The following is a 22,229-nucleotide window of genomic DNA, read 5'->3' on the forward strand; positions in this document are numbered from 1 at the left end:
CTGGCGTAGGTGGTCGTCCGCCCGGGAAGGTTCAGGGTCGTCCGTCAGGGAAGGTTCAGGGTCGTCCGTCCACTCGGCTCTTATAGCCTGATATCCTGGCCGAGCAGGTAGACTGCTCGGCCAGAATATCTGGCCGAGCGGGCAGGCCGCTCGGCCGTTGCTCTTTCTTTGCACCTCGGCCGAGCAGACTATCCGCTCGGCCACGTGATTTCCCTCATTGGAAATCCGGGCCCATGGCCAAATGGTTGCTCTCTCGAGTGAAGGTCATCGCCTAGTGATCGGCATGTCCTTTCCGCTCGTCGAGCCCCTGGGGTTGACCCCCCTTTGACTGTTGACCTCCACATGTCGTTGACCTTGCCCTCACGCGGGCCCCCCGGCCTTATCACCGGATCACTTGCCTCCCCTTTAAGTCCAGTCGAAAGAGGTGAAGTCCGACTGATTGGACCGCCGTTCTGACTGAGTAACGGCCGCTACCCTGGTCCGCTCGGCCGGGCTTGGGAATGCTCATCCGCTCGGCTCACATTCTTTGTTATGCCCGTTCGGCGATGTCCTGCCTGTGCCTCAGGTATTCCCTTGGAACCCATGCCGAATCTTCTCCCTCAATGCCAAGCACGCGCGTTGCGCATAGTAAGGGGTGTTCATTAAATGTGACCTATGTCCTGCTGACACGTGGCGATCTCGCTGTCGTCAGCGTATGGCGGTGGCGTTACCTTCGATGGGACAGCCGCCGTTTGAAATGAACGGTTTGATGACAGCTTCATTTTTTGCGACCTTAATCCGACGGCTGGGACTGCTCGGGGCCAATACTATAAAGCTCTCGATTTCTTCTCTCCGCTGCATTTCTGCATCCTAGCGCCCTGAAGCCTTGCTGCCCTTTCTGCTCCGGCGATTTCCTCCTTTGGCTCTCCAGCTACTTCGCAGCCTCCTTCCTCGATCATCCTTTCGCTAGTAAGCCTCCCTTACCCTTCATTCCGTCGTTCCTTTACGCCTTTTGTTAGCTGTCCTTTTCGTTTTATCACCATCCTTCCCCGCTTGCTTGCTTGTTTCTTTTCTGCTCGGTATTTCTTCCTTACTTTCGACCATGGCTAGCACTTCTCAGTTGACCGCCGGCGCTCCTGGTCTGTGGTACACAACCATGAAGAGTCGGTTTGACGAGGAGGACGCGCTGCGCCTCGCTCGGACATATGAACTCCCTGCTAACCACCACATAGTATTAGCCACCCCCACCGACCGGCCTCATGACCCGCCGCTCGGCACTGTTCTCTTCTTCTGAGACCAATTTTTGGCCGGTCTGCAATTCCCTCCGCACCGGTTCCTCGTACAGGTGCGTTACTATTTTCGCATCCCGCTCGGCCAACTAGTTCCGAACTCCATTAGGCTACTGAGCGGGGTGGTAATTCTTTTTAAACTGAACGACATCCCATTGGACCCCAAAGTTTTCCACTACTTCTACTATCCGAAACAATCCGAGTGGGGCACTTTCATTTTCCAATCTAGGATAAGTTTTGTTCTTTTCGATAATATGTCGAGCTCCAACAAACACTGGAAGGAGCATTTTTTCTACCTGCGTTTTCCCGAGCCACAGCTTTCCGTATCAAATGGCAGACGGCGGTGCCAGCTCAACCGGAGCTCGGCAAGTTTAGGAGCGATCCGACCTACCTTCATGCAGCCGACCGACTGGTCGGCCAGCGCTACAACATCGACAAGCTGCTCCTTCCGGGAGTGCTGTATATATTCGGCTTGTCCCCAATCCAAGTCGACCTGCCTTGCAGCATGAGTAAGTGCTCTTATCGTCCTCTTTCTTTTGTTCTAACTGATTTATTCTTTGCTTCTACAGCCGAAGTCATGTGGCGCGCCAAGACTACCGAGCGGCTGAAATTGAGAGCTGCTGAGATTGAGGCGCCAAAGAATAGGGAGGTCGCCGAACGGGGCTTGGTCTTAGCTGGCCCGGCCACCGGAGAGGGTGAGGGGACTCAGATTGTCCCTAAAGCCTTAGCCGCTTCTGCTTCTCTCAACGAGGCCGTGGGCGATATAGCGTCCTCCGCTCAAGCCGGGGTAGAGGGTCGTTCGGCAGATGAAGCTCCCCTAGCAACTCGAAAGCGCAGACGGCAAGAACAAGTCTCTCAGTCGACCCCATCTGATGAACAGCGTTCCAAGCGGGGTGATGAAGCTCCCGTGATCTCCGGGGCGATTTCTATAGAGAGTACTCCCACGCTGCTCGGCTCTCCCATGGCTACCTCTGAGGTGCCGCCTGCCAGTCCTCCCCGAACTATGCGTCACCTTAGACGATTGGGCGACCGTCCTTCCTCAATCGGCGAGCCGTCCGGTAAAGCAGCTGCGCCCCAAGGTGACCTGAGCTGCCCGCGGTTGATAAAAACTGTTTTGCGACTTCCTTTGGAGGAATACTTAGCGGCTGCTGATCGGCCAACGGTTCCCGAGCAGCAGATCACTCTCACGGGTCCCCTCGCCAAAGCTTGGGAGGACGCTGGGCTCCGTATCGCGCTTATGACTCCCGGTCAACTAGGCGACAACAATTTGCAGCAGGCGACTGGGGTATATCCTTTGCCTTGCTGGTTACTTTGATTTAGCTTCTAACTTGATCACATCCATTTGCAGAACTGGGTGGAGCAGATTGCTATCAGCAACCGCTTAGCTGAGCTGGAGGATGAGCTGAAAAAGCTCAAAGCTTCGGGGGAGAGCAGGGGACAATCCACGGCCGCTCTGGAGAAGGCCAAGAAGCTATTGGAAGCCGAACGGAATAAGTCCTCTGACTTGTCGAGTGAGGTGGCTCGACTCGAGGCTTTGGTCAAGCAACGTGGCAAGGAGATAAAGACCGCGACCACCCGGAAGCGCAAGGCTATCGACGATATGGACATGATGAAGGTGGAAAACCGGGGGCTGGAACAGCGCGTGAAGGACTTGGACGCCCTATTGACCACCGAACGGGAGGGTTGCTCGGCCGACCAGGCTAAATATGAGGGGGATTCGAAAAATCTCCAGGCTGCCCTTAACGCTTCCAAAGCCACACTTAAAGAGTATCAAGATGGAGAGCCCGGTTGGTCAGCTGAAGTGCGCAAAGCTTTCGTCCGCTCGGACGAATTTGGTGAAAAGTTTAGCGACAAGTTGTCCCTAACTTTTGAAGAGGCCATCAAGGTGGCGGTTGATTATCTGAAAACTAAGGGCCACCTACCAGCCGAGCTGTCTGTCCCCCCCCCTGAAGATTTGGCTGTTATGATGGGCTCTATCCCTGACGCCCTTTTTAATTTTGATGAGTGAGGAGTCTTTGGAGTATCTCTCTGCTGTTTCTTGTACGCCCGTCGTTCGGGTTCAACACTGTTATTACTTTTGTCTGTCCGCTGTTCAGCGTAAATGAACTCCTTTTTTGTTATTCGTTTGTTCGGCTAGCGTTCAATTCTTAACTTTTGTTTCGGTTCAAATTTTCTTGCGCCAAGTACGCTTTGTAAAGGAGCCGCTCGGTCGTACGATGTCTTTATTCTTGCCTTAACGGCAGGCCCGATCATGGGTCGGCCTCTACAATCAAGTAGGACCACGCAGAAAGATATCCGTCCGGAGGCTTTATAGACTCCGGCTGCTCGCTTTTTAACGTCGATTTTTACCGTCGAAGCTCGACGGTCTTCCGCCCGAGGGGTTTATAGACGCTGGGTCGTCTCTCGATTTTTAACGTCGGAGCTCGACGGTCTTCCGCTCGGCGGGTTTACAGAAGCCGGCTCGTCTCTCGATCTTTAACGTCAGAGCTCGACGGTCTTCCGCTCGGCGGGTTTATAGACGCCGGCTCGTCTCTCGATTTTTAACGTCGGAGCTCGACGGATCTTCCGTTCGGAGGGTTTATAGACGCCGGCTCGTCTCTCGATTTTTAACGTCGGAGCTCGACGGTCCTCCGCTCGGCGGGTTTATAGACGCCGGCTCGTCTCTCGATTTTTAATGTCGGAGCTCGATGGTCTTCCGCTCGGCGGGTTTATAGACGCCGGCTCTCGATTTTTAACGGAGCTCGACGGTCTTCCGCTCGGCGGGTTTATAGACGTCGGCTCCTCGATTTTTAACGCCGGAGCTCGACGGTCTTCCGCCGGCGGGTTTATAGACGCCGGCTCGCTCTCGATTTTTAACGCCGGAGCTCGACGGTCTTCCGCTTCGGCGGGTTTATAGACGCCCGCTCTCGATTTTTAACGCCGGAGCTCGACGGTCTTCCGCTCGGCGGGTTTATAGATGCCGGCTCGTCGATTTTAACGTCGGAGCTCTACGGTCTTCCGCTCGGAGGGTTTATAGACGCCGGCTCTCTCGATTTTTAACGCCGGAGCTCGACGGTCTTCCGCTCGGCGGGTTTATAGACGCTGGCCTCGATTTTTAACGTCGGAGCTCGGCGGTCTTCCGCTCGGAGGGTTTATAGACGCCGGCTCATCTCTCGATTTTTAACGTCGGAACTCGACGGTCTTCCGCTCGGAGGGTTTATAGACGCCGGCTCGTCTCTCGATTTTTAACGTCGGAGCTCGACGGTCTTCCGCTCGGAGGGTTTATAGACGCCGGCTCGTCTCTCGATTTTTAACGTCGGAGCTCGACGGTTTTCCGCTCGGCGGGTTTATAGACGCCGGCTCGTCTCTCGATCTTTAACGTCGGAGCTCGACGGTCATTCGGCTAAGCTATTTGCCATCCTTTAATCATTTCTGCTTCCTGCATTACATGGACATAGACGACCAAAACATATATAAAATTACATCAGCGCACCTCTCACCCCGCTCGGTACGGCTGGAGATGATTCGCGCTCCATGGTCGATCTAGCCGCCGTCCGTCTTCATCCTCCAAAATATAAGCGCCCGAGCGGAGCTTTTCGATGACTTTGAAGGGGCCCGCCCATGGAGCTTCCAGCTTGCCAACGTCGCCGACCGGCTTTACTTTCTTCCAGACAAGATCGCCAACTTGGAATGCTCTAGGGATTACGCGCCGGTTGTAATTCTGCTTCATTCTTTGCCGGTACGCCATCAGCCGGACGGATGCCTTGGCTCGCTCTTCGTCGACCAAATCAAGCTCCATGTTCCTCCGCTCGGCGTTGTCATCATCATAGTTCTGGATCCGGACGGACTCGACGCCGACTTCGACAGGGATAACCGCTTCGCCGCCATACACCAGGTGGAAAGGCATGACGCCCGTTCCTTCCTTTGGGGTTGTTCGGATGGCCCATAGGACGCCCGACACTTCATCCACCCAGCTTCCTCCCAAATGGTCGAGCCGAGCGCGTAGAATACGAAGAGTTTCCCAATTGGCTACTTCGGCTTGACTATTGCTTTGGGGGTACGCCACGGATGTGAAGTGTTGCTCGATGCCATAGCTTTTGCACCAATCTTCGAGCAACTTTCCCGTGAACTGCCGCTCGTTATCGGGAACAAGTCGACGGGGGATGCCGAACCGGCAGATAATATGTTGCCAAATAAACTTCTTAACCATCTGCTCGGTGATCTTGGCTAGCGGCTCGGCCTCCACCCACTTGGAAAAATAATCGACTGCCACCAGTAGAAATTTCCGCTGTCCGGTCGCCATAGGAAACGAACCCACAATATCCATTCCCCATTGGTCGAATGGACAGGACACAGTAGCTGCTTTCATTTCCTCAGCTGGCCGGTGTGAGAAGTTATGGTACTTTTGGCAAGAAAGGCACGTCGAGACGGTCCGAGCGGCGTCTGCTTGTAGGGTTGGCCAAAAGTATCCGGCCAGTAGGATCTTCTTAGCCAGCGATCATCCGCCCGGATGTCCTCCGCACGATCCTTGATGCACTTCTTGGAGGATGTACGCTGCGTCTTCCGAGCTCACGCATTTCAAAAGTGGGCGGGAGAAAGCCTTCTTGTAGAGTTGATCTTCGATGAGTGTGAACCGGCCAGCTCTCCTCCTTAGCAGCTGGGCTTCATCCCGATCGGACGGTGTAGGGCCCGAGCGAAGAAACTCCATGATGGGTGTCCTCCAGTCGCTTGGAAACGTGAGGCCCTCCATCCGGTCGACGTGCGCTACCAAAGATACTAGTTCAATTGGCTGCTGGATGGCGACCGGCGTTATTGAGCTTGCGAGTTTGGCTAACTCATCGGCCGCTTGGTTTTTCGCCCGGGATATCTTCTGGACAATGACTTCTCTGAAATTCGCTTTAAGCTTCTCAAAGGCTTCTGCATAAAGTTTGAGCCGAGCGTTGTTAATTTCAAAGGTGCCAGAGAGCTGCTGAGCGGCCAACTGAGAATCTGAATGTACAATCACCCGTCTGGCTCCCACATGCCGGGCTGCCTGTAAACCGACTATAAGAGCCTCATATTCCGCCTCATTATTCGTAGCTTTGTAATCCAGTCGGACGGATAGGTGCATCTTTTCTTCGTGGGGAGAGAGCAGCAGTACTCCTATCCCGCTCCCGAGCCTAGTGGACGATCCATCCACAAATATCTTCCACATAGCTTCGGGCTCGGGCTTTTGTACTTCAGTGATAAAATCTGTCAAGGATTGAGCCTTTATAGCCGAACGGGGTTGGTACTGGATGTCAAATTCGCTCAACTCCGTTGTCCATTTGATGAGCCGTCCGGACGCTTCTGGGTTCAATAGTACTCTTCCCAATGAGCTGTTCGTCCAGACGATGATAATATGAGCCAAGAAATAGGGACGGAGGCGCCGAGCGGCGAGTACCAAAGCGAAAGCCAGCTTCTCGAGCCCGGTGTATCGAGATTCAGAATCTTTTAAAATATGGCTCAGAAAATATACAGGCTCTTCTCCGCTCGCCCTTACTAGTACCGAGCCGACTGCTTGCTCAGTTGAAGATAAATAGATACAAAGTGGCTCACCCATAGTTGGTTTGGCTAGCACAGGCAGAGAGTTCAAGTATGCCTTCAGATCTTCGAACGTCCGATCGCATTCTTCGTCCCAGTGAAACTTAGTGGCCTTGCGCAAGATTTTGAAAAAAGGTAGGCTCTGGTTGGCGGTCTTGGCAATGAATCTGGACAGAGCAGTTATCCGACCGGTCAAACGCTGCACTTCCCTCAGATTTCTTGGGGGCGACATATCTTGTAATGCTTTCACCTTGCTGGGATTTGCCTCGATGCCCCGCTCGGTCACTATATAGCCCAAAAATCGCCCGCCTTTTGCGCCGAACAGACACTTCTGAGGATTCAGCTTAACTCCATATTTCCTCAGCGTTCGAAAAGTCTCCTCCATGTCTTTAAAGAGGTCGGCCGCTCGAACGGACTTGATGAGAATGTCGTCCACATATACTTCTAGATTTCGCCCGATCTGCTCTTTGAACACTTTGTTCATCAAGCGCTCATAAGTGGCTCCCGCGTTCTTCAGTCCGAACGGCATCACATTATAGCAATAGGTGCCGTCGGCTGTAACGAAGCTGACTTTTTCTTGATCTTCTCGGGCGAGCGGCACTTGATGATAGCCTTGATAAGCGTCGAGCATACATATCAACTCGCAGCCAGCTGTGGAGTCCACCAGTTGATCGATCCGAGGCAGAGGATAAAAATCCTTCGGGCAGACTTTGTTGAGATCCCGAAAATCTATGCACATTCTCCACTTGTTGCCCGACTTGGAGACTAATAATACGTTCACCAGCCAGCTCGGGAACTGAACCTCGCGTATATGGTCGGCCTCCAGGAGCTTCTCAACCTCCGCTCGGATGATGGCATTCTGTTCAGCGCTGAAATCCCTCTTTCTCTGCTTCACCGGCCGAGCGTCCGGTCGGACATGTAGCTCGTGCTGCGCTATGCTCGGCGAAATTCCGGGTAGCTTGTGCGTCGACCAGACGAAGACATCACAGTTTCTCTGGAGGCATTTGATCACTTCCTCTTTCTGGCTTGCCTCCATATCGGCCGCAACGAACGTGGTGGCCTCCGGTCGGGTCGGGTGAATCTGCACTTCCTCTTTTTCCTCATACACCAAAGAGGGAGGCTTTTCAGTTATGGCGTTTACCTCAATCCGGGGCACCTTCCGAGCGGAATTGGCTTCTGCTCGTACCATCTCGACGTAGCATCGCCGAGCTGCCAGTTGATCTCCTCGTACTTCTCCCACTTTGTCTTCGACTGGGAACTTGATCTTCTGGTGGAAGGTGGAGACGGCCGCTCGGAATTCACTGAGAGCCGGTCGTCCCAATATGACATTGTACGCTGACGGAGAGTCCACCACAACGAAATTTGCTGTCCGCGTCCTCCTGAGTGGCTCCTCTCCCAGCGAGATAGCCAATCGGATTTGTCCGACCGGTAGGACTTCATTGCCCGTAAACCCGTAGAGGGGTGTTGTCATGGGCAGCAGCTCGGCTCGATCAATTTGTAGTTAATCGAAGGCCTTTTTGAATATGATATTGACCGAGCTTCCAGTGTCAATAAAAACGCGGTGAATAGTGTAGTTGGCTATTACCGCTTTGATGAGGAGAGCATCGTCATGGGGCACTTCAACTCCCTCCAAGTCCTTGGGCCCGAAGCTGATTTTGGGTCCGCTCGCCCGTTCCTGGCTGCAGCCGACCGCATGGATCTGGAGCTGCCGGACGCTCGCCTTTCTTGCCCGGTTAGAATCGCCTCTGGTCAGCCCGCCAGCTATAATATTGATTTCACCTCGGGAAGTGTTACTTCTATTTTCTTCTTCCCGAGCGGACGGTCTAGGCCGCTCCCTAGACATCCGGGGATTGTCTTCACACCTCGGAGTGTGGTGCCGCTCAGGCGTCTGTCTCTGCCGCCTGTCAGGTATCGTCCGATCAGCCTCACGAGGTCTCTGTCGTCTATCGGATGATGGTGATCGACGGCCGCCACTCCGGGGAACAGGATGAGCGATCAAGGGAAGACTCCGGCAATCTTTTGTGTTGTGCGTGTCCGTCCGGTGGAATGAGCAGAACATGGGGGTCCATTTCTTTTTGGGCTTGGGCCGCTCGGCTGCTACCTCTTGGACATGAGACCTTGGATGGTGAGAACGAATTGCTTCGACCCTAGGTCCTCTGGGCGGCTGATGGGCAATGTGCAGCTTCCACTCGGCAGGGGGAGCCCGCTCGGTTGGAGTTTCTTTTCTTCGGGCCACTTGGGCTTCCTCCAAGTTGATGTATTCGTTGGCCCGGTGTAGCATATGGTCGTAGTCTCGGGGCGGCTTCCGAATGAGCGAGCGGAAGAAGTCCCCGTCCACGAGGCCTTGTGTGAAAGCATTCATCATCGTTTCTGAGGTGGTCGTTGGGATGTCCATGGCCACCTGATTGAACCGCTGGATATAAGGTCTGAGCGGCTCTCTTAGCTCTTGCTTGATGGCGAACAGGCTGACACTAGTCTTCTGATAGCGCCGACTGCTTGCAAAGTGGTGGATGAAGGCCGTGCGGAAGTCTTTGAAACTTGTGATGGATCCGTCCAGTAACCTCCGAAATCACCGTTGAGCCGATCCCGAGAGGGTGGTTAGAAAAACTCGACACTTCACCCCGTCTGTGTATTGATGAAGGGTAGCCGTGTTGTCGAACTTACCCAAATGATCATCCGGGTCGGTAGTTCCATTATATTCGCCGATTGCCGGGGGCACATAGTGCTTCGGCAGAGGGTCTTGTAGAATAGCCTATGAGAATTGACGGTTGATCCGTTCAGGCGAGGAATCCGCTCGGGGGGCTTTGCCTTTTCTGCTATCTCGTCTTGGTATTTCGTCTGAAGAAGATCCTCGATCACGATTAACTGCTGCGGCTTCAGGAGTGCGGAATAGAGCCCGATGGAATGGAACTGTGGCCGACGATGCTTCCGCTCGGCCACCTGATGCTGATGTTGCTTGGTGTTCAATCCGCTCGGCTTGCGACTTTTGTCTTTGTTCCACCAGCTTAGCGGCTCTTGTCTCGATCAAAGCGTCGAGCTCCTCTGTGGAGAGCATCACCGAGTGCGGTCGTCCAGCCTCGTCCATTGCTTCCGATCGGATGCAGGAGCGTTCCCACAGACGACGCCAAATTGATCCTGTCCGAATTGCTGAATCAACGGACGGTGGGCGCGTGACGCTCTCCGCCGGCTGATGTGGATCTTCGACCGGTCGCATGAACCTCCGATGAACATGCACAGAAGCCGGGCCGGGAAGGGGTTCCCGGTGACGACCCTCCGACGCTCAAGTCAGGTAAGCAAACAACGAAGAAGTGGCTCTAAGTATCAAAGAACGCGTACCTCCGGCGAAGTATAAGGCTCCTTATATAGAGCTGTGAAGAAGCTCATGCACGCCTACCGAGGCAAATACGTGTCCTTAGCCCATACCTCGATATGTGCTTGTCAAACAAGCTTACCTGACACCATACTGCTACAGTCTGAGCGTCTCCCTGATGGGACAGCAGAACCTTTTATTGTATAATACTGAGTATGGCCTGGTCTTCGAACATATCTGTTGTCAGCAACAGGGGTTACTGAGATGACGTTCCCACTGTCCCATACTCTTTGACTTTCGCTTTCCGGATTGACCATCAAGCTGCTCGGCCAGAACATTCGCCTTTAGTCTGGCGTAGGTGGTCGTCCGTCCGAGAAGGTTCAGGGTCGTCCGTCCACTCAACTCTTATAGCCTGAGATCCTGGTCGAGCAGGTAGACTGCTCGGCCAGAATATCTAGTCGAGCGGGCAGGCCGCTCGACCGTTGCTCTTTCTTTGCACCTCGGCCGAGCGGACTATCCGCTCGGCCACGTGATCTCCCTCATTGGAAATCCGGGCCCACGGCCAAATGGTTGCTTTCTCGGGTGAAGGTCATCGCCTAGTGATCGGCATGTCCTTTCCGCTCGTCGAGCCTCTGGGGTTGACCCCCCCTTTAACTATTGACCTCCATATGTCGTTGACCTTACCCTCACGTGGGCCCCCCAACCTTATCACCGGATCACTCAGTATCCTAAAGTGAAAGATCTGAATCACAGGAGAACTTGAGAGTTCAGGATCAAATAGCAAAGCAACAGTGACAAAACAACAAGCTCAAACTTGAAGAGGGGAATCGACTTCTACTTACTCAAGAATGACATTTCAGTTTCAAGTTAACATTGATATGGAAGCTCCTAGTAAAATTTTATCATCTTTATGCCGCCAATAAACTTACTTATGACAGACGTTACAGGGAGACGACAGTACGAAATGTTCCAGTTTTATAATTGGGAGCAAAAAGGCAACGGCGAGGTGATCGATCCCATGGAAACATCGTGGAGGAGAATGAGTGAGGATCGGCTTTCCCTCAAAAGTGAAAAGGATGGTCACATCAGGAATATAATCACATCCCACTGCGTGGGCCTCCCACTACAAATGAGTGATTAGTGATCACTTTCCGCCGTCTAAAATGTACTACCGCCGTTGCATAGCCGCCGCCTCTTGCCATTCCTGTTCACCCTTCGAACTCCATAAAAGCGAGAGCCGCCGCTACCGCCGTCTACGATACGAACCCATAGCAACTTGTTTCGTGCGATTCCGAGCTCTGTAGGTCCACCTTCCGCATTTTATACGTATTTATTTTAATTTTTGAAAAAATTAAATTTTGCAACGAACTTAGAAATTCGTCCCTAATCTGGGACGAACTCTGAAGTTCGTCGCAAAATTTAGGGATGAAATTTCAAATTCGTCCCTATTTTTTTTTTAAGGAAAGACTTTTAAAAATTGGAAGATGACCCTAGAGATCTCGGAATGACACGAAACAAGTTTTTATGGGCTTGTATCAAGCTTCTGGTCTTATTAGTAGGGTTAAACATAATTTTATACAAATACAATGACGTTTATAAATTTTTGGAACAATAATTAAATATTTATTACTCGTTTGGGGTAAAAAATTTATAAACGTCAGTGTATTTGTATAAAAATATGTTTGACCCTACTAATAAGATCAGGAGATTGATACGAGCCCATAGAAACTTGTTTCGTGTCATTCCGAGCTCTCTAGGGTCATCTTCTAATTTTTAAAATTCTAACCTTAAAAAGAAAAAATTAGGGACGAATTTAAAATTTCGTCCCTAATTTGCGACGAATTTCAAAGTTCGTCCCAGATTAGGGACGAATTTTTAAGTTTGTTGCAAAATTTAATTTTTTTCAAAAATCAAAATAAATGAGTATCAAATGCGGAAGGCGGACCTACAAAGTTCGGAATCACACGAAACAAGTTCCTATGAGTTCGTATCGATCTCCCGATCACAATGATTGCCTCAAATATTTTTTTCACACAATATATTTAGGTGAGTGAATTTTGGATATCAAAATCACCTAACCATTTTCACAAATTCTAACTCTTTTTAAGCCAAGTCTTAAGACTTATAGACTTCATCTAATTACTATTACGATTAAAAAGATTTATAAAATGTTTGAGACCATCATTGTGATCGGGAGATCGATATGAACCTATAGGAACTGGTTTCGTGCGATTCCGAGCTCTCTAGGTCCACCTTCCGTATTTTATACGCATTTATTTTGATTTTTGAAAAAAATTAAATTTTGCAACGAACTTAGTAATTCGTCCCTAATCTGGGACGAACTCTGAAGTTTGTCGCAAATTAGGGACGAAATTTCAAATTCGTCCCTAATTTTTTCTTTTTAAAGTTAGACTTTTAAAAATTGAAAGATGACCCTAGAGAGCTCAAAATGACACGAAACAAGTTTCCATGGGCTCGTATCGATCTCCTGGTCTTATTAGTAGGGTCAAACATATTTTTATATAAATACACTGGCATTTATAAATTTTTTACCCCGAACGAGTAATAGATATTTAATTTTTGTTCTAAAAATTTATAAACGTCAGTGTATTTGTATAAAATTATGTTTGACCCTACTAATAAGACCAGGAGATTGATACGAGATCATAGAAACTTGTTTCGTGTCATTCCGAGCTCTCTAAGGTCATCTTCTAATTTTTAAAAGTCTTACCTTAAAAAAAAAAAAGGGATTCGTCCCTAATTTGTGACGAACTTCAGAGTTCGTCCGAGATTAGGGACGAATTTCTAAGTTCGTTGTAAAATTTTATTTTTTCAAAAATCAAAATAAATGCGTATAAAATTTTCATTTCTGAAAATTTTAATTATTGATAAAAAAAAATTTATGAATCTCAAAATATTGAATGAAAAAAATATTTGAGGTCATCATTACGATTAGGAGATCGATATGAAACTTTATTTTATGAAATTCCAATATATGTAGATTCATATTTATGCATTTCAAATCTTTTTTCTTTCTTAAAATATTTTTAATTTTAAGGCGAATTCTGAATTCGTCCCAAATTTTAGGAACAAATCCATGATTTAAGAATCCTCAATTCAGAATTCGTCCCAATCTGGGACGAATCCTCAATTTGTCGCCAAAAACCCCTAAAATCGTTCCAGATCTCCGTTCCTTTCCTTTGCCACTCGTGTTTTCTTCTCTCGGCGGTGGCTGCAGCGATCTTCGGCGGCGGTGACTGCGATCTCCAGCGGCGTTGGCAGTGTGTCTTGGTAAGTCCCTCTCTTCTCCCCTCTCTCCCCTCTCCCCTCTCCCCTCTCCTATCTCCCCTCTCCCTGGTTGCCGTCTGTGGCCGCGGCTGGCCCCGGCCGAGTGGCCGGGCGTCGCTGCAGCTGGCTCCGGTGGCCCTGTGGAGCATGCCCCCGGTGGCCGTGTGGAGCATGCCCCCGGTGGCCGTGTGACCGTTCGCTTCTCGTCGCATAGTGCGATCCGTGAGTTCCTTCCTCAGTCCCTCGTGTTGGAATCGGCAGCAACTTGGGCGGAGAAGGGAGGATGTCTTCTCCTAAGCTATCGGTCGGTGTAGGGTTGTCAGGCGGATGTGGTTGCCTACCAGTCACCAAGGGCTTCTTCGGTTAGTCTTGATTCTCGTTGTATTGACTCGATTTGGTCATTTTCATCGTCTTAAAACACTTGGAGATTTTATAACTCTGTGTTATGTTAGCTAGCAGAGCCAAATCTTTGGCCAACTTTTCTTTAGGATGCATAACTATTTTGCAATTACAGATTTCAGAGTAAAATTTCTGCAAACATAGAGTTGAAAAAATTCATAAAGAAAATTACTCATGAAATTCTGTTGCCATGGATATGAAAGCTAGTTAAGAACCTTTTTCATTGACTCATTTCTGAAATTTACAGGCAACAGAAAGTTGGCAATCCTAATCAGATTCTCAAAAAGGGAGAATGGAGTTCAAGGTAAACAGATTAGAGTTCAAGGTAATTAAACAAATTAGAGTGGTAAAAGGGAGAATGGAAGATTAAAGAACTTTTATTAATCAAAAAGGTAATTCAAAGAGTCGGGATATTACCAAAAGTAGTACCTCATATATTCTTATTTATTGTTTAATGGTGGAACAAAATAACTGATTGTAGCATGAAGAAATATGTGATATTTGTTGTTTCTGATAGTAGCTTTACTGATTGTTTGAACAAGGTGTTGGGATAGTACATTAGCTGCAATTTAGGCTATTATATAGAATTGTATGCAGCTATTTAAATTCTTTGTAATGCAATGTGTTTTGTAATCTTATCTTATTCTCAGTTTTTTAACCATACATTCCTTTAACTCCTTCTACAACATATTCACCCATAAGATACAAAGAAAAGCACTATCCAGCAAGGCCTAGTGAAGTAAACTATTGCTTTTTGTTTATTTCCTTTTTTTTTGGTAAAATAGAATTTATTATGCCTGTATCCAACTTGAAATAATTATAATGTTATTTTTCTTGTATGGTTACTTGTTGCTCAAATTAATTTGCCAAAATTTACTAATTTTACCACTTGTATTGTTATGTGCACATGAGCTGCTTTACCATTTCCATCAATGTAACACCATTTAGCTTATAACAAAGTAAACTTTCAAGTATATGTCCAACATCAATTTATTGTGTAGAAGTTGATGCTTCTAAAGAATGAATTTTTGTTGTTTGCTTCCTCTTTCTAGTGGATTTGCACACTCGGGTTGCAGTAATTCTAAATCAAGACGCAATCACTGAGATGGGCTATGGGCATAGTTTCTGCAATGATTGTAAGTTTGCTAGCCTCCAGATTTCTTACAAAATATTTTGATGAACATCACACTAACTAATTCCGAGATTTTCTGTAATTGTTTGTAAGCTTTTTTAAGAATATTATTCAACTGTTAGTGAGGACTAAGATATTCTACAAAAAAAAAATATATTAGAATTTGACATCATCATAAGCTTGCCCTCTGAATCATGAATATGTTTGTTTTTGTAATATGCAAATAGGGAACTTGTTATAAATGGTAGTACATGTCATGGATTTGTTGGGATTAATTACTTCTTGAAATGTCTCTTTGTTCTAATGTTACTTCAACATCCGCAGCTTTCTAATCTACTAGTTTGTTATCCTGTTCATTGGATTTGATTTAATTGTTTTACTTTGATTGATTAGTTAAATATTTTTCTCCTTAAGTTGTTTGCATTGTTCCACGTATATGGTTTTATGTTGATGCAATTCTGCACCATTATGGATCCAAAGGCAGCGTATGTGATGGCTTTTGTTGTTTTAACTTTTCATAGATTCTAAGACTCATAAAGATGAGAAGAGGGAAGAGTTGTTCGAAAATCTAAAACGTTGTGATTCTATTGGATGGGAAGTTGATGTTATAGATCCATGGGAGCTATCAGCTAAGATGTTAAAGAGGTATGCATATGATTCTTAGCACCTTATCTAAATTCATCGTGCTACATTATTTGTAAGTGGCAAGATATACATATTGACTTTCAAGTCTATCGCCAACCTCAAATATCACTCTAACTTTATAATTTAAGTACTTATCTTTTTTGTTAGAAATAATCTGGTTTGTTTGTTTATTTTTATGCAGGAAAAGAAGATTTGATGGGGGAGAAAGTTTGTGGAAAATAAATATGAGTTGATGTATGTATAGTTTATTTTGAAAAAACTTGTATAACTTTTAGGAGTGTTGGACTTGTAACTTCTTGGAGTCTTGAAGAATTGATTTGTGGAACTTTGGATTTGTATTATTGTAAAATTGATTTTAAATATTAATAGATTTATATATTTGTTAAATAGGGTGTGATGATATTAATTAGAACGTGTTGAATGTTTATGATGTGCTATTTAATTTTGTTGTATACGGATTATAAATATGTATTAGATTGGAATAAATTGTAAAATTGGTTCTGTTGAATTTTTTGGGATTTAGAGACGAATTCTGCGACAAAATAATTTGTCGCCAAATTATTATAAATTATTGTGTATCGATAATTTTGTGATAACTTAATTTTTGTTCCAAAATTCGTCCCAGAATCTGGGACAAATTTGTGAATTCGTCCTAGAATTTGGGACGAATCCACATTTTCGTCCCAGATTTTGAGATGAATTTGTGATTCATCCGAGAATTCGTTCCAGAATCTGGGACGAATCCACATATTCGTCCCAGAATCTGAGACACATTTTGGGACAAAAATTAATTTATAACGAATTATAATTTTTTAAAAAAATTATTATTTTTGTTGTTAAATTTGTCGCAAAATTTGCAACGAAAATAATATTCGTTGCAGTTTGACTATGAGAATTTTGCGACAAATATAATTTTTGTTGCAGAATTGGTGACGAATTTGGCGACAAAATTATAATTCGTTGCCAATTTCGTCGCCGAATTCGTCCCCAATTTTGTAGTAATTTTGCGACAAATATTATTTTTGTTGCAAAATTGGCAACAAATTTGGCGACAAAAATATTATTCGTTGTCATTTTCGTCCCCAAATTTGTCGCTAAGTTAGCAACGAGAATTTTGGGATGAAATTTTTTTCGTTGTAGAATTCTTGCCAAAAATTTTTGCAACGAAATTTTTTTATAAATTCGTCCCAAAAATCGTCCCTAAACATTGCATTTTTTGTAGTTCAGCCTCCGACTAGCCTGACCTGTTCGGGTCCACTATGACCTGCACGCATTGACCCGTGTTCCTCCGACTTGTACGTCCTAATCCATATCCCGACCTGTACATCCTGACATGTCCCTGAACGCCGCTTATGTCCCCCGGGACCATCCTGTAATTTGAACCTTTGACTGCCACATAGGCCGGACTTTTGACTATTACGTAGGCCTGACTGCTAACTATCACGTGAGCTTGACTTATGACCGTCACGTGGGTTTGATTTTTGACCACCCCGTAGACTTGACTTCTGACCACATCAAATACTCGACCCCATTATCAAGCGTCGTATCAACTAATAATAGATTATTGACAAACTTTTAAGCATCTATTATGCAGTATACTGTTCGTGAGTGATCCGGTGATAATCCAGGAGGACCCACCTCCAAGGAAGTTCAACGCTTAGGTGGTTGTCAAAGTCAAGAGGTGGTCAGCTAAGGGACTAGCCGAGCCGAAGTCCCTACAAGCTGGTCAGCCGGAAGAGTTCGGTGATCGGTCGGAAGAGCTCGATGAAGGTGGGCCAAGCCTACAACCCGATCGGCCGGAAGAATTCAAGAAGGGTTGGTTGAGCCTACAACGCACTAGACCAAAGGCACTCACGCCGATCGGCCTAGATATACTTGTAGGAGGTTAGAGAATTGGATGGCCAGGTCGATCAAGGGAAGTTCAATCAGACTAATGGCCGACAAATCAGACGGGGTAGACGTGCCAACATCCTTTTGGGAGTCGATACCGCTGGCTGATGGCGCTGACGGACAGAAAATCTTACGGGAGAAGATTTCGTCGCCTTGGCAGAGATGCGTTCGCCCCGTTATAGTAAGACGTCAAGGATCCTTTCTCGATGTTAGCTTTTGGGGAAAGTTTGGGAATGTGCGTCTGCCCGTGAAGTGTGCAGTCAACCTGCCGAAGCTCTATATAAGGAGGGAGGTGGCCATCCGCGGAGGTACGCACATACGTCTTTTGGCACCACCATTCACTTCTTACTTCCTCTATTTTCTCCTCCTGCTGTTGTGTGACTTGAGCGTCGAAGGGCCGTCGCCGGGAACCCCTTCCCGACTTGGCACTAACGACTTGTGATTGCAGGAGCGGAGCACCTTCACCGCAGACGAAGACCCACACCAGCGTTATTTCCCGGTGGCCATCTACTCAGCTTCAGGGCAGGATCAAATTGGCGCCGTCTGTGGGAACTGCAACCTGAACCCAGAAGCAGAAGATGGAAGAAGCCGGACGACCTACGCTCGTAACGCCGACGACAGAAGAATTGGAAAAGCTGATTCAAGCCGGAGTGGCAAGGGCGATGGAGCAACAATAACGAGTCTTGGCCGAACGCCCAGCGCAAGAGCCAGTTATCTCAGGATCTGGCCAGCCTGGAGATCCGGGCCGTGAAGTGGAGCCCATGGCCGACCAGGAAATTCGCAAAAAGTCAGACACATTCGGACCAGCGCCCAATGCGCCGATCCCCTTTCATCGAGCGTTGTTCCGGACACCCTCGGAGGAAGGAGGCCGAGCTCGCCGGGACAGGGGCTCCTCGTCAGATGAGACGCTTGAAAGGGATGCTAGGAAGGGAAAAGCGCCGTGGGAGGAAGATTCGCCTGAGAGGATCAACGATCAATTCTCAAGAGGAATCATGGAGGATCCCCTACCCCGACACTACACTCCGTTGGCAATCGGAGAATATAATAGGAGCACCGATCCAGACGATCACTTGGCCAAATTCGACAATGTGACTACATTGCACCAATACACCGATGGGATTAAGTACAGGGTCTTCTTGACAACCTTATCGGGACCGACATAGCGATGGTTCACCCGGCTGCCGAGCGGGTCCATCCGTAGCTTCAAAGATTTCCGAGCGGCTTTCCTGCACCATTTTGCGAGCAGCCGCCGACACCAGAAGACAAGTGTCAACTTGTTCTCCCTGAAGCACGGCCAGCGAGAAACGCTCAGGGCCTATATCCAGCGCTTCAACCAAGTTGCGATGGACATACCCGCAGTCTCCTCGGACGTACTGGTGAATGCTTTCACCCAGGGACTGGTGGAAGGCGAGTTTTTTAGGTCACTCATCCGCAGACCACCACGGGATTTCGCTCATCTACAAAAAAAGGTCACAGAGTATATCAATGTGAAGGAAGCACAGGCGGCCCGCAGAAAAGAAGCGCCCACCGAGCCCCAGCCGCCGTCCAAACGGAGAGTACCTAGCTGCCATCTACCCCCAAGAGGGCCCCGAGCCGCATGGGCGCCACAGTACCCCGAGCAAGGGACGAATGTGGTGCACTCGGAGATTAATCGGCAGAGGAAGGGCAAAAAATGGACACCTATGTTCTGTAAGTTCCACCAGTCGGGAACACACAACACCTGGGAACGTCGTGGTGACCCCATGGTTCACCAGCCCAAGCCCAAGGAATATCGACACCGGTCCCCTACTCCGAATCGGCATCCCGAGCCAGTGGTCAGAGGACGCGCGAACGGTAGGAGCATCATCCGCGAGACCGGAGCCCTGCTCGAGTTTCCGCTGAACGAAACAGACATCCTACATGAGAAGAAGAAAACAGAAGAAACGCTGCCCGCGGAGAGATTGGAATAATCTCAGGCGGCCCGACTGGATGGGACTCCAACTGAGCCAGAAAGAGCCATGCTCGGTAGTTATCCATTCACGCAGTGGGATGCAGTAAGGAGAAAGCAGAAGGGTCAGAGATCAGTTTTGGTCCAAAAGACTTGGAGGGAGTGGAGGTTCCTCATGATGACGCGCTAATCATCAAGGCGGTGATCGCTAACTACACCGTTCGCCGGACTTTTGTCGACACGGGAAGCTCGGTAAATATCATTTTTAAACAAGCATTTGATTTATTACAAATTGATCGGGCCGAGCTCCGACCTATGGCAACTCCGCTATATAGCTTCATGGGCAATGAAGTCTTGTCGATCGGGCAGGCAAGGCTAGCCATCTCACTTGGAGAAGAGCCTTTTGTTAGGACGTGCATCACGAATTACATCGTGGTTGATGCGCCCTCTGCATACAACGTAATACTGGGTTGGCCAGCCCTCAACGAATTCCGGGCGGTAGTATCCATCTATCACCAAAAGATCAAATTCCCTGTGGGGAACCTGGCGGGCGAGGTCCGAGGAGACCAAGGGGCGGCCCGACATTGTTACGTTGAAATGGTCAAGGCGGAAGCTAAAGTAGCCAGGAAATACCCCCGGTTGGAGGTAAATGCCATCCGAGAGAAGCCTCCCCCGCTGACGTACGACAACAAGGAGGAAGTGCAGATACACCTAAGCCGGCGGGAGGCCACTACTTTCATAGCATCCGACCTGCCGGACCAGCAGAAGGAGGAGCTGGTCGCCTGCCTTCGAAGGAACCATAACATATTCGCCTGGTCAACCAACGAGTTGCCTGGAGTCGACCCAAGCGTGGTGCAGCATGAACTGCATATCCGGCCGGACGCTCGACCCGTCAAACAAAGGAAGCGCGACTTCAGTGCTGAGCAAGATCTGATCATCCAGATCGAAGTTGACAAGCTGCTAGAAGCCGGACACATCAGGGAGATTTAGTTTCTCGCTTGGCTCGCCAACGTTGTGCTGGTCTCCAAGCCATGTAATAAATGGCGAGTGTGTATTGACTTTAGAGATTTGAACAGGGCATGCTCCAAGGACTCCTACCCCTTACCGTAAATCGACCAAGGGTGGACACGACAGCCGGGTATGAGTTGATCTGCATGCTTGACGCCTACCAGGGCTATCATCAGGTACCTCTCGCACGCGAGGACCAGGAAAAAGTCAACTTCGTTATAGCCAACGAGACGTAAATGCCCTCTTCGTTACAGCCAGGTAGCTCTTTGACATATTTTGATTGATGAATGTAAATGCCCTCTTTTGTTTGCTTGATTTGTAACCCTAGAAAAAATGTTAACTCGCCAACCAAACTCATTTCAAACTCACTCTCCATGTGACTAATGAATTCATTTAAAAAGTCTTTATTTGTGGAGCCACAAATAATGTCATCTACATATACTTGGACCACAAACATATCATTACCACTATTTTTTAAGAATAATGTAGGATCAATTTTCCCTCTATGAAATCCTTTTGATACTAAAAATATTGACAATCGTTCATACCAAGCTCGGAGAGCTTGTTTTAGCCCATATAAGGCCTTTTTAAGTTTATATACATGGTTTGGACACTCCAAATTCTCAAATTCCGGTGGTTGATCAACATATACTTCTTCTTTTATAACACCGTTTAAAAATGCTGATTTTATATCCATTTGGTACAACTTGAACCCCTTGTGGGCGGCAAAGGCCAACATTATCCTAATAGACTCCAATCTTGCTACGGGTGCATAAGTTTCATCATAATCTAATCCTTCTACTTGATTGAAACCCCTAGCAACCAATCTAGCTTTGTTTTTCACAACTATTCCCTCATCATCAAGTTTGTTTCTAAAAACCCATTTTGTATCAATAATTGATTTGTTGGTAGACCTAGGAACTAAATCCCAAACTTGACTTCTTTCAAATTGAGATGGTTCATCTTGCATTGCTAAGATCTACTCCGGATCAAACAAGACATCATCAATGGTTTTTGGTTCTATTTGAGATATTAAGGTGACTTGGCTTCCTTCATTTCTAAAGTAAGATCGAGTTCTCACTCCTTGATTGATGTCTCCTACTACTTGATCCAAAGGATGATTTACATGAATCCTAGTAGATCTTGATTCTTGATTTGTTATAATTTCGGGTTCAAGTGGAAAAGGTTCATTTTTCTCACCATCACTCTCTTGGTATTCTTCTCCTTGATGATTTACTTCGTTTAGTGTTAGTTTTTCTAATTCAAATTGTAATTCTTCATCGTTTGCTCTTGTAGAGTTCAAAGAAGGATTTTCTTCAAATACAACATTTAGTGATTCTTTAACTAATTTTGATCTTTTATTGTAAATTCGATATGCCTTATTGTGACTTGAGTAGCCTTCAAGAATGCCCTCATCCGCCTTAGTGGAGAACTTCACCAAATGATCTTTGGTATTTAGAATATAGACCTTACACCCAAACACTCTAAGATGCTTAATTATAGGGGGTTTACCAAACCACAACTCATGATGTGTTTTTCCTAGAAACCTATGGATTAATGTTCGATTTTGCACATAACATGCCGTATTAATTGCTTCGGCCCATAGGAAACTATGAAGTGAATATTCATTTAACATGCTCCGAGCGGCTTCTTGCAAAATCCTATTTTTCCTCTCAATAACTCCATTTTGTTGAGGAGTCCTAGGGGTGGAAAATTCATGTTTATACCCTTTTTCCATACAAAAACTTGTGAATCTATCATTTTCAAATTCACCTCCATGATCACTTCTTATCTTGTTTATCTTATGACTCTTTTCATTTC

The 22,229-nt window shown here is 47.3% G+C and overlaps 1 protein-coding gene across 6 annotated transcripts; it reads left to right on the forward strand.

Annotated features, from left to right (window-relative positions):
* Positions 1-13,177: 13,177 nt before the first annotated feature.
* LOC122032461 lies at positions 13,178-15,970 on the forward strand. 6 transcript variants are annotated; one of them, XM_042591746.1, is made up of 6 exons: positions 13,178-13,410; positions 13,669-13,769; positions 14,054-14,131; positions 14,859-14,942; positions 15,460-15,583; positions 15,765-15,970. In XM_042591746.1, exons 2-6 carry the CDS (start codon positions 13,691-13,693, stop codon positions 15,814-15,816), a joined length of 417 nt encoding a protein of 138 aa, XP_042447680.1. In that variant the 5' UTR covers positions 13,178-13,410; positions 13,669-13,690; the 3' UTR covers positions 15,817-15,970. The 6 variants fall into 6 exon arrangements, 3 of the variants coding, with proteins under 3 accessions (XP_042447680.1, XP_042447682.1, XP_042447681.1); XM_042591748.1 differs by lacking the exon at positions 14,054-14,131 and having other exon boundaries at positions 13,180-13,410; XR_006126099.1 differs by lacking the exon at positions 13,669-13,769 and having other exon boundaries at positions 13,181-13,410.
* The last annotated feature ends 6,259 nt before the right edge of the window (positions 15,971-22,229 follow it).

Source organism: Zingiber officinale, chromosome 11A (assembly GCF_018446385.1).
Source record: "Zingiber officinale cultivar Zhangliang chromosome 11A, Zo_v1.1, whole genome shotgun sequence".
NCBI lineage: Eukaryota > Viridiplantae > Streptophyta > Magnoliopsida > Zingiberales > Zingiberaceae > Zingiber > Zingiber officinale.